The 12790-nt window shown below is 42.5% G+C and overlaps 1 protein-coding gene across 8 annotated transcripts in view; it reads right to left on the bottom strand.

Moving 5' to 3' along the window:
• The window catches only part of tbc1d7 (TBC1 domain family, member 7), an 86372-nt gene that overhangs the window by 53520 nt on the left and 20062 nt on the right, over positions 1-12790 (bottom strand). For 6 of the 8 annotated variants that reach the window (XM_043719002.2, XM_043719001.2, XM_043718995.2 and 3 more), the window contains exon 4: positions 2274-2354. The exons of the other annotated variants lie outside the window; for them this stretch is intronic. In XM_043719002.2, coding sequence (XP_043574937.1) covers positions 2274-2354 — 81 coding nt within the window. The remainder of the gene's footprint in view (positions 1-2273; positions 2355-12790) is intronic. 8 annotated transcript variants of the gene reach the window in all.

The raw sequence follows: 12790 nt of genomic DNA, 5'->3' as shown, positions 1-12790 counted from the left end.
CCACTATCACTAGTCTCCACACATACAGACAAAGAAGGACATCACTTTGACTGGAATAACACACAGGACAGGTGAAACAACCACACACCCCCCAATTCTTAGAGGCATGGCATTTTAACCAGAACTCCATCAATAAACACATCGACTTAGATCCCACCTACCTTCCCTTGAAAAAAAACCGGAAATTACATCACCCACCTTAAGAAAGCAAGACCTATAAACAGAGAGGCAGGACATACAACCAGCACTTCACCAGAGACTCTCACTGCTAATGTTATTATAACATGATGATGAAACATCTGAAAACAAACCTTCCAGCTCAGCGAGCTAACTTACATACTTATCTTGCATCTTACTAGCTACTGGTTTAAGGCTAAACCAGATTGAGTGCTGCATTTGATCCTGAGATGAGCTTTTGATCATAGATTGCCAGATGTTGTGCCCAAATCAGTGTTTTTTAAAATGATCTCCTTAATTAATTTATGAATGAGTGTCACCAGCAGTCCTGTTTGTGGATTTTGGGAAGGAGGTAGAAGTGAACTATGCAGTCAGGGGAGTTCACCAGATGAAATGAGGTTAGTGATTGCACTGGACACTTACTCGCATTTCACTCACTCTAGTCTACTGCATACGTTGCTCACAATGTGGTCTCCTCTACATGAGGAAAACAAAGCATAGACTGGGTGACCGCTTCGCAAAACACCCATGTTCTGTCTGCAAAAAAGACCCAGAGCTTCCGGTTTCCTGGCCAACGTCTCTTTCTCAGGCTTGCTGCAGTGCTCCAGCACAGGTCAGCGCAAGCTGGAAGAACAGCACCTCATTTTTCATTTGGGAATTTTCAGCCTCTGGACTTAATGTCAAGTTCAACAATTTTAGGGCTTGAGGCACCTTCTCCCATACCCTTACCCCAAACCAGGCTTTGTTATCACATGGTCTACTATTACACACAACCCATTGTTAGTCACAAATAGCCCCTATTAGTAGCTATTAGTTCTCCTAGGTTGATTGTTATCCCTTCCTTTGCCTGTCCAGCTTTCTTCACGTTCTTTGGGCTCTATCGCCACCTATCATTTACTTATTACTACCTCTCCCTACCCTATCTTCTGCATGAAAACCAACTTTTCCCTAGCTACCATCAGTTTGGAGGAAGGGTCACTGGACCAGAAAGGGCAGGCGATGGGCTCATGATATTATCACTGGACTGTTAACCCAGAGACCCAGGTACTGTTCTGAGCAAATGGTGGAATTTGAATTCAACAAAAATCTGGAATTAAGAGTCTAATGATGACCATGAATCCATTGTTGGAAAAACCCATCTGGTTCACTAATGTCCTTCAGGGAAGGAAGCTGCCATCCTTACCTGGTCTGGCCTACATGTGACTCCAGACCCACAGCAATAAATGCTGGTGTAGCCAGCCACGTCGTCATCCCAGGAACGATGAAAGAAAACAAAAACCTGAAACGTTAACTCTGTTTTCTCTCCACCGATGCTGCCAGATCTGCTGAGTTTTTCCACCAATTTCTGTTTTTGTTTCTGATTTCCAGCATATGCAGTTCTTTTAGTTCTTACCTCATGAAAGTAAGCCTGGCCTGTCCAAATTTTCCCTACCAGACATCCACTCATTCAATGTATCAGTCTGAACCACTTATACCACATTTCCATCCATCCTAAATAAGGAATCAAAACTGTACACAGTATTTGATACTATCTCACCAATGCGCTGTATAACTGAAGCACAAGCTCTATACATGATACTAATTCACCCTTGTAATTAAGGATAGTACTTCATGAGTCTTCATAATCACTTGCGTACCAATGTTTTGTGATTCGTGCATTACAATACCTAGATCCATCCTAGTTGGATTGCTTCAATCAATTTCTATTTAAATAATACTTTGCTTTCTCAATCTTCCTAGCAAAGTGAACAACTTCATATGGTCCCACATTATACTCCATCCACGTTATTCTTACCCACTCACTTAACAGGGTTGCAGACTGTTATAGATTGGTTGGCATTTTCACAACATATATTACTTTATGTTATTTGCAAATTTATCCATCTTGCCTTGGAGCCCCTCATCTAAGTACTGATATAAATTTTAAGTTGGGCCTAGCATAAACTCCTGCAGAAGCCTACTCATCATATCCTGCCAATCTGAAAAAGATGTATTTATGCATTCTCTATGTAACAAAACCTGAAATATTTATAAGCTTTAGCCAAAATACACATACTAAGGCTGTCAATGCAAACTATAATATCATTTAGACATACCAAGCAATACTTTCCAAACAAGGACGCGATACATGGAGGGAAGAGGATAACGTTGAGCAAAAGTGCAGAGCTTCTCAACATCTGCAAAATACAGAATTGACATGAAGTTTGCAAAGCTTAATTTGTTAATGCCACTAATTTACACAAAAGACAGAATATCACCTGAAAATTAAGAAAATATTTTATTTTTCACTCCAAGAACAAGATTAGAGTCTCAGAGTGCTACAGGTTCCACAATTAAGTGCATACCAGACAAGAGGTATAAGACAACAGACCATTTTACCACTAGATTCAATTTTAGAAAACATAATAGTCGTCATATCACTAGACTAAAAACTGACAGTTCAAGAGCTTAAATCTCACCATGACAGATTGTGGAACTCAATCAAATCAGCCAAAACATGGCAAGAATGAGAAAGATTGAGTAAATCAGATGTTAGCCTGTAGTAAAAAGTCTTATCGATTAAGTAAAGTCTTTCAGGGAAGAAAACCTACCACGGCTCTCCAGACTGGTCCACATACAAGTCCTGTTGCACACAATGCGGCTGACTTAGTGTGGAACTGTATTCCAGAAGAGTATGGTGTTTTTTCTCCTGGGGCGACAGGGGTGTGGTGGTGGTAGTGATGAGACAGCCCCATTACCCTGACATCCATAGTCGACTGGAGAATACTAGCTATGAGAATGGATTCCCACAACCACAGCTGATTGTACGTAAGCACTGAGTCTATAATAACTAGCTCTTGGGATCCTTTTGTGGTGCAGTGACAGGTTCCCTACCACTGAACCAGGAAGCCTGTGTTCAACTCCCACCTGCTACAGAGGTGTGTAGCAACATCTCTGAATAGGTTGATTCAAAAAAATAGATTAAATTAAAGAAAAAGACCTTTCTGAAACTAACTGTTGAAAGAATACAAGGAAGAAGTCAATTAATTTAAACTGGTTGCCAACCATTTAAAAGACTGTGATCATTGTATCAGAATATTCCGGATGATGAAGAATGAGACCTAAATTCAGAGAACCCCAGATAATGAAGGATGTACACGAGGGATACTGACAACGAGGGGCTTAATGCAGAAACAGGGCTTAAAACATCAGAAGTTTAATGCAATACATAATGTGCATGAAAAGGAAATTAAGAGATCAGAAAAGGCCATGAAAGGCTACTGGCGGAAAATTGTCAGTTTTTTAACATGTACAATAAGGATAAAAGGATAACTAGGGCAACAGTAGGGCCATTAAGGACTATGTTGATATTCAGTGCGTGGAGCCAGAGGACATAGGTAGGTTTCTAAATGAATACACTGCGTCAGTTCAATAGTGAGAGGGTTGATATAGGTATAAAAATCAGGGAGAAGAACTGAGAGATAAATTAACAAAATCTGCATAGGAAGGGAGGAGGTAGTGAGTGATCTGGCAGGCTTAAAAGAAAATAAATCTCCAGGTCTGGATGAAAAGTATCCTAGGCTACTGATTGAGGCAAGGGAAGAAATAACAGGGGCACTGGCAATAGATTTTAACACCTCTCTGGCCACAGGAGAGGTGCAGAGGACTGGTACTGCAATTTAAGAAGAGAGTAAGGGATAAGTAAGGAAACTACAGACCAGTCTGTCTCACCTCTGTGGTGGGCAAACTACTGGAAGCAATTCTGAGGGACAGAATTAATCTGCAACTGGAGAGGTAAGGATTAATCTAAAACAGTCAGCAGGGTTTTGTTAAGGGAGGTACTTCATTGAATTTTTCAAGGAGATGATCAACTGTGTAGATAAGGACAATGTATTTGACATAGTCTGCATGATCTTCTGCAAAGCTTTTGATAAGATGATAGTAGGAACCCACAGAATACAAGGAAATTTGGCTAATTGGGCCAGGAAGCAAACAGTGATGGTCAAGTAGTGTTTTTGTGACTGGAAACCTGGTACAATGGGGTGCCGCGGATATCAGCGTTGGGGCCCTTGTTGTTGTAGTATTTATATGTGATTGAGATTTGAGTGTTGAAGAATCGATCAGTTAACTTAACAGATGTGACAAGAATTGGTGGGGTGGTAAATAGTGAGGAGCATAGCCTTACGTAACAAGATAAAAACAGATTGGTCAGATGGTCTGATCACTGGCAAATGGAATTCAATCCAGATAAGTCAGTGGACCACTTGGGCAGGAGGACAAACATATGATGAATGACAGAATCCTGGGAAGCACTAAAGATCTGAGAGACCTTGGTGTGCATGTCAAGCGGTCTCTTAAAGTAGCGTTACAGGTAGTAAATATAGTTAAGAATGCCTATCCACATGATGATGTGGAGGTGCTGGTGTTGGACTGAGATGGGCAAGGTCAGAAATTACCCGATACCAGGGTATAGGGTTATCTGAAATCACAAGCTTTTGGAGCGCTGCCTCTTTATCAGGCAAAGTAAAGGGAAGCACTATTGGAACAGAATTTATAGACAGGTCAAAAGATCAACAGGCTAAATAATAAGTCTCAGCAGGTGACCAAAAGTGTCAGATGGTGTGAGTAAAGAGTCAACAGCTGAATAGCAAGTGAAGGGATGATGTGGGTTTCTCAGGAGCAGGAATGGTTGCTGGATGTTCCAGGGTTTAGAACATTTAAAAAGAATAGGGAGGGGGGGAAAAGAGGGGGTGTAGCACTACTAATCAGAGAGGGTATCACAGTGACAGAAGTTACCATTGTCGAGGAGGGTCTGCCGACTGAGTCAGTATAGGTGGGAAATTAGGAACAGTGAGGGAGCAGTCACCTCATTACGGGTTGACTACAGGCCCCCCCAATAGCAGCAGGGAGATTGATAGGTCGGCAGGGTTGTTGTAATGGGTGACTTTAACTTTCCCAATATTGATTGTAACCTCCTTCGAGCAGAGGGTTTGGAAGGAGCTGTTTTTGTAAGGTGTGTTCAGGAGGGTTTCCTAACTCAGTACGTTGACAGGCTGACGAGGGGAGAGGCCATTTTGGATTTGGTGCTCGGCAATGAGCCGGGCAGGTGTCAGATCTTGCAGTGGGAAAGCATTTTGGTGATAGTGACCACAACTGCCTCACATTCTACATAGCTATGGAGAATGAGAGAAGCAGGCACAATGGGAGGATATTTAATTGGGGAAAAGGAAACTATGATGCTATCAGACGTGAGTTGGGAAGCATGGACTGGGAGCAATTGTTCCATGGAAAGGGCACATGTGGAGACTGTTTAAGGAACAGTTGTTGCGAGTGATGCATGTGTTCCACTGAGACAGGCCAGAAGGGGTAGGCTAAAGGAACCTTGGATGACGAGAGCGGATGAGCTTCTCGTCAAAAGAAAGAAGGCAGCTTACGTAAGGTGGAGGAAGACAGGGTCTTGCTCAGCTCTAGAGGATTACAGGCAGGCGAGGAAAGAGCTCAAAAATTGTCTGAGGAGAGCCAGCAGGGGGCACGAAAAAGGCTTGGCAGGAAGGAATAGGGAGAATCCAAAGGCATTTTACACGCATGTGAGGAATAAGAGAATAATCAAAGAAAGAGTAGGGCCAATCAGAGATAGCATAGGTAACTTGTATATAGAGTCTGAGGTGGTAGGGGCCACCTCAGTTTTTTGCTTCTGTCTTTACTAAAGAAAAGGACCTCGTAGTGAATGAAACCATTGAGGAGCAGATGTGCATGCTGGAATGGATAGAGATTGAGGAAGCTGATGTGCTGAAAATTTTGACAAACATTAAGATTGACAAGTCGCTAGGGCCAGACCAGATTTGTCCTCGGCTGCTTTAGGAAGCAAGAAATGTGATTGCTTCGCCGTTGCGAAGATCTTTGCATCCTCGCTCTCCACCGGAGTCGTACCTGAGGACTGGAGGGAGGCAAATGTAATTCCTCTCTTCAAGAAAGGAAATAGGGAAATCCCCGGCAATTACAGACCAGACAGTCTTACTTCTGTCATCTACAAGGTGTTAGAAAGGATTCTGAGGGATAGTATATATGACCATCTGGAAGAGCATGGCTTGATTAAATGCAGTCAACACAGCTTTGTGAGGGGCAGGTCATGCCTCACAAATCTTATTGAGTTCTTTGAGGATGTTACTAAATAAGTTGATGAGGGTCGAGCAGTGGATGTGGTGTATCTGGACTTCAGCAAGGCATTTGATAAGGTTCCCCATGGTAGGCTCGTTCAGAAGGTCAGGAGGAATGGGATACAGGGAAATTTAGCTGTCTGGATACAGAATTGGCTGGTCGACAGAAGACAGCGAGTGGTAGTGGAAGGAAAGTATTCTAGGAGAAAGTGAGGACTGCAGACGCTGGAAATCAGAGCTGAAAAATGTGTTGCTGGAAAAGCACAGCAGATCAGGCAGCATCCAAGGAGCAGGAGAATCGACGTTTCGGGCATAAGGAAAGTATTCTGCCTGGAAGTCAGTGGTGATTGGTGTTCCACAGGCTCTGTTCTTGGGCCTCTACTCTTTGTAATTTTTATTAATGACTTGGATGAGGAAATTGAAGGATGGATTAGCAAGTTTGCAGACGACACAAAGGTTGGAGGTGTTGTTGACAGTATAGAGAACTGTAGTAGGCTGCAGTGTGACATTGACAGGATGCAGAGATGGGCTAAGAGGTGGCAGATGGAGTTCAACCTGGATAAATGCGAAGTGATGCATTTTGGAAGGTCAAACTTGAAAGTTGAGTACAGGATTAAAGACAGGATTCTTGGCAGTATGGAGGAACAGAGGGATCTTGGTGTGCAGGTACATAGATCCCTTAAAATTGTCACCCAAATGGACAGGGTTGTTAAGAAAGTATATGGCGTTTTGGCTTTCATTAACAGGGGGATTGAGTTTAAGAGCCGTGAGATCTTGTTGCAGCTCTATAAAACTTTGGTTAGACCGCACTTGGAATATTGTGTCCAATTCTGGTCGCCCTATTATAGGAAAGATGTGGATGCTTTGGAGAGGGTTCAGAGGAGGTTTACCAGGATGCTGCCTGGAATGGAGGGCTTATCTTACAAAGAGAAGTTGACTGAGCTCGGACTTTTTTTCATTGGAAAAAAGGAAGAGAGGGGACCTAATTGAGGTATATAAGATAATGAGAGGCATAGATAGAGTTGATAGCTAGAGACTTTTTCCCAGGGCAGAAATTGTTAACAAGAGGGGTCATAGTTTTAAGCTGTTTGGCAGAAAGTATAGAGGGAATGTCAGAGGTGGGTTCTTTACGCAGAGAGTTGTTAGAGCATGGAATGCATTGCCAGCAGCAGTTGTGGAAGCGAGGTCATTGGGGATATTTAAGAGACTGCTGGACATGCATATGGTCACAGAAATCTGAGGGTTCGTACATTAGGTTTACCTTACATGAGGATCAATGGTCGGCACAACATCGTGGGCTGAAGGTTCTGTTCTGTGCTGTACTGTTCTATGTTCTATGATCTGATTAGATTCCCTACAGTGTGGAAACAGGCCCTTCGGCCTAACCAGTCCACACCAACCCTTCGAAGTGTAACCAATCCAGACCCATTTCCCTCTGACTAATGACCTAACATTATGGGCAATTTGGCATGGGCAATTCACCTGACTGCACATCTTGAATTGTGGGAGGAAGCTGGAGCATCCAGAGGAAACCCACGCAGACACAGGGAGAATGTGCAAACTCCACACAAACAGTCACCAGAGGCTGGAATTGAATCTGGGACCCTGCTGCTGTGAGGCAGCAGCGCTAATCACTGAGTCACCATGCCGCCCATGATTAATTGAGGCAGAAATATAATTCGGAAAAATTAAAAAATAAAATGGTGCTGAAGACAAACCAAATGCCTGGAATAACATGACAGGTGTGAGTTGCATGCTGAGGATCTAAGCAAACAAACAAGAAATCCAAAACTGTACAAACTAATTAAGTTAGAGAAATCATAAGTTATCAAGTTGATGGTGTCAAAACAGGACAGTAAGGAAGATTTTACAGATATGGTGTAGTTTTTACAGATATGGTGTAGTTACACGTATCACAATACGAACCCAAGAACACAGTTAAGACAATCTTCATGGGTACGGAACTTGGCTATCAGTTTCTGCCGGCTGATCCTGCGTTGTTGTATACCTCAAAGGTCGCCTTGGAGGACACTTACCTAAAGGTCGGAGGCTGAATGTACCCACATGATGTACTGCAGAAAATCACGGAGGCTCCTTAAATAGCATCTTACAAACCGTTGCTCATTCCATCTAGAAAGCCAAAGGCAGCAGATACATGGGAACACTATCACCTGCAGGTTTCCCGTCAAGCCACTCACCATCCTGACTTGGAAATACATTACCATCCTTTCACTGTCTTTGGGTCAAAATCCTGGAATATGCTAACATCTACCTACAGCAACATGGACTGCAGTGGTTGAAGGTAGCTCACCACCAATTTCTTCAGGGCAACTAGAAATGGCCAAAAAGTACTGACTCAACCAGCAAAACCCACATCACTGGAGTAATTTTTTTTAAAAAATGGAATGATTGCGTTTATTAGCCAAGGCATAGAGCTTCAAAGCTGGGAGGTTTTGCTGGAATTGTACAAGATGTTGGTTCAGCCATAGCTAGAGTTGTGTGTGCAATCTGGAAACCACATTAGGAGAGATGTAATTGCAATGGAAAAGGTATGAAGGAGATTTACTAGAATAGCACCTACACTACAGAATTGTAATTATGAAGAAAGATTAGATAAACTGGATTGTCTTCCTTGGAGCAGAGGGGACTGAGGAGGCAGGTTGAGATGTATGAAACTGAGGGGCACAGACAGGAAGGACCTTTTCCCCTTGCTGGAGGGATCAATGACCAGGGCATATATTTAAGGTAAGGAGCAGGAAGTTCCGAGGGGATGAGAGAAAATATCTTTTCATTCAGAGGATGGTGGGAATCTGGAAGTCACTGCCTGTAGCTGGTAGAAGACAGGAACCCTCATAACATTTAAGAAGTATTTAGAAAAGTACTTGCAAGCTAAGGCATATGATTATGCATATGGACCAAGTTTAGTACTTGTTTTGAACTGGATGAACTGAAGGACCTTTTTCTGTGTTGTAGACCTCTAATCCAGAATGAAAAAAATCAATTAGCAGACAGCAGACTTCAATGGGGCAATCGCAGAGGTAGGAAGGACAGGGGAGGGAACTCAGTCACTAGAAAGATTCAAAATTGATAGGATTGAAGTATTGGACAGAGTTTTGGTACGTAAAGTTGACATGACACCGGTCCAAATGAGATGCAACCAAGAATTTTGAGTGGAAATTACAGGGGCACTGACCACAACATTTCAGCCTTCCCTTAACTCAGGGTAGATGCAAAAAAAGTAGAAAATTGCAGATATTAAGGCCTTGTTCAATGAAGGTTGTAAGGATAAGCCCAGCAATTATTGACCAATTTGGCTTCCGTAGTGACACTTTTTGGAGAATTAGTAGTTACATGGAGAAAATAGTGGAATGATTAGGAAAAATCTAATTAACTTCATAGAGTTTTTGCAAGAGGTAACAGAAAGACTTAATGAGGACAATGTTATTAATGTGGTGTATTGAACTTTCAAAAGCCACACAGACTTGAGGCAAGTCACACAATAACATTTAAAAGGTATTTGGACAAATACATGGATAGGAAATTTCAGAAGGATATGGGCTAAACACAGGAAAACAGGGTTAGCAGGGATGGACATGTTGGTCAGCATGGACCAGTTTGGGCCAAAGGACTGTCTGCAGGCTGTAGGACTCTATGACTCTAAGTTATAGGTCATGGGATTAAAGAGTTAGTAGAAACATGGATAAAAAACACTGGCTGAGTGATCTGTAACAGAAGGTAATACATATTTTTCAGGGTAGAGGAAGATTTGTAGCCGAGTTCCCGAATGTTTGATATTGGGACATTTCCCATGGTAGATATTTTCCTGACATATATTAATGTTTTGATCTTGATACACAGGGTACAATTTCAAAATCTGCAGACGACAAACTTGGAAGCATTGCAAACAGTAAGGAGGACAATGTAGAACTTGAGAAGGATATAGACAAGTAGGTGGAGTGGAGAGATGAATTTCAGTGCAGTGAAGTGTGAGGTGATGCTTTTTATACACATTTGTAGGGCAACACAATGGCTCAATAGGTAGCGCTGCTGCCTCAAAGCACCAGGGAGCCAAGCTCGATTCCACCCTTGGGCAACAGTCTGTGTGGAGTTTGCACATTCTCCCAGTATCTGCATGGGGGTTTCCTCCAGGTACTCCAGTTTCCTCCAACAGTCTAAACATTTGCAGGTCAGGTGGATTGGCCATGTTAAATTACCCTTGGTGTCCATGGATGCACTAGCTCAGTGGATTAACCATAGGAAATGTGGGATTACAGAGTGGATTAACCATAGGAAATTGGAGAGAGCGCAGAAGGCTTATACAAGAATGGTTCCAGGGACATGAAACTTTAGTTTTAATGATAGATTTAAGAAATCGGGACTATTCTCCTTGGAAGTATGTTCTTGAGTAGGCTGGTTAGACAGGGAGAAACTGTTATTGCTCATAACAGAACAAGAGGGCATAGATTTAAAGTGATCTGTACAAGAAGGGCAAAATAAAGAAAAAAATTTCGCTTAGCTTAGTTAAGGTATGGAATACACAGCCTGGAAGTATGATCGAGTCAGGTTCAAGACGGCCCTAGTGATTATCATCTGAAACATTCATGAGGGCACTGATGATTATTTAGATAAAAATAACGTGCAAGGATATGGTGAGAAAACAGATAGGCACTATGTAATGAGGCTAATTTAATGAGCCGGTGCAGGTACATTGGGCTAAATGGACTCCTTCTGCGCCCTAACACTTCTGGGATTCTGTGAAACGCTCGGTGGGTTTCATATCTGCTAGGTCATCACGATGGGTTTTGCTTTGCTATCTTAGACTGGACCTCAGTTGGAGCAGATGAACACCTGCGAGAGCAGTAGGAACAGCAGATGCAGAAGTAGTATGCCATAGTTGTGGGATTGTTCACCGAGCTGGGAAGTTGAGTTGCAGACGTTTTGTTCCCTTTCTAGGAGATATCCTCAGTGCTTTGGAGCCTCCTGTGACACGCTGCTGTACTGTGCCTTGTGGAATTTATTTGGTTTCGTTCCTGCTGCTTCTGGTTGCCAGTTCCACTTGTTTGTTACAGTGGTTGGTATACTGGGTTTAGGTTCATGTTTTTATTGGTGTCGTCCATGGCCATGCCTCTAGAAATTCTCTGGCTGTCCTCTGTTTAGCTTGTCCTATTATTGCTGTGTTGTCCAAGCCAAACTTGTGGTTCTTGTCGTCTGTCTGAATGGTTATCAGAGACAGCCGGTCATGGCGATTAGTGGCTAGTTGGTGTTCATAGATGCGGATTGCTAGTTGTCCGCCTGCTTGCCCTAGATAGCGACCCGTGCAGTCTTTGCATAGAATCTTGTAAACTACACTTGTCTTACACATGATAGGTATAGGATCTTTTGTTCTGGTGAGTTATCTGAGTGTGGCTGTCGGTTTATGGGCTGTTATGAATCCAAGTGGTTGAAGAAGTTTGGCTGCTAGTTCTGAGACTTCTTTATACAAGGCAGAGTGGCTAGTGTGTTAGATTGTGGTATGTCCTCATCACATCTTCATGTCCTGAGACACTGATGATCAGAAATGTTTCTTGGATAGGGCTATTCCTAAGGTTCCCTCACTCCTGTGCAATTGCAGGCCCTAGCAGTCTACCTAGCAGACAAACGGGTCTCAGGACATGAAGTTGGGTGGAAGATGATTTCTGCAGGTTCCTTAAAGAAAATCTTCTCCAAGTCCCACTACCATAAACCTTTTCATGATTGGATCTTTCCACTGCAGACTTGTATAGGATCTCCAAGGTCACCCCACAAATGTACAAGGTAGTTAGTTGATTGGTTGTTTGCTAAGGCTAACAGTAACGTGAATTTTGTGACCAATGTCAATCAGAATGAGCAGGCGTTCAGCTTTGCAGGCCAGGCTGGTACTATCTACATGGAAGGAATCACTACAAACTGGCTAGTTGCCAATCAAAGTTAGTTACTTTTAATTCACTGGACCTAGAAGCAGATGCCCAGCAGCCACTCTGTATAACAAAGACAATAGAGATCTAGCTAATGCCACCCACCAGAAACCCAACTATTCAACAGTATCACTAACAGATGTGTCTTCAAACTGGCCATGATGTGCAGTTTTAATAATATATTAGAACAGCTTCTGTCCATCTTATGATCCGTCAGCAAAGTTAAAATCAGATCGCTTAAATCCTAAGGGGGAACCATGTAGTCTCAACTCCTTGTAATAATTTACCAAATGTACATTTCCTTTAAAAAATTCTCATCTGCCAGGGCAATGTTGCAAAATGGTTATTACAAATTTTATGCAGGTCAGCAAGTTCAAATTTACACAAAGAATTTAAAAACTTTCTTCCTCCAATCTTCAGAAGTGAGATCTATATTTGATCATTTGGGTCAGATTTAGGAGCACCACCATCTTACAGCCAGCAACTTCAGATTATTACCTGAGTTAACAGTATTTTAGTGAATCACGTAAATGCTCAAAGCTT

This window comes from Chiloscyllium plagiosum, unplaced genomic scaffold (genome assembly GCF_037043375.1).
Source record: "Chiloscyllium plagiosum isolate Xiang-an unplaced genomic scaffold, Cpla_swu_hap1 HiC_scaffold_34, whole genome shotgun sequence".
NCBI classification, from domain to species: domain Eukaryota; kingdom Metazoa; phylum Chordata; class Chondrichthyes; order Orectolobiformes; family Hemiscylliidae; genus Chiloscyllium; species Chiloscyllium plagiosum.
The sequence above is the reverse complement of the archived record's forward strand: the minus strand, read 5'-3'. Positions and strand labels throughout refer to the sequence as shown.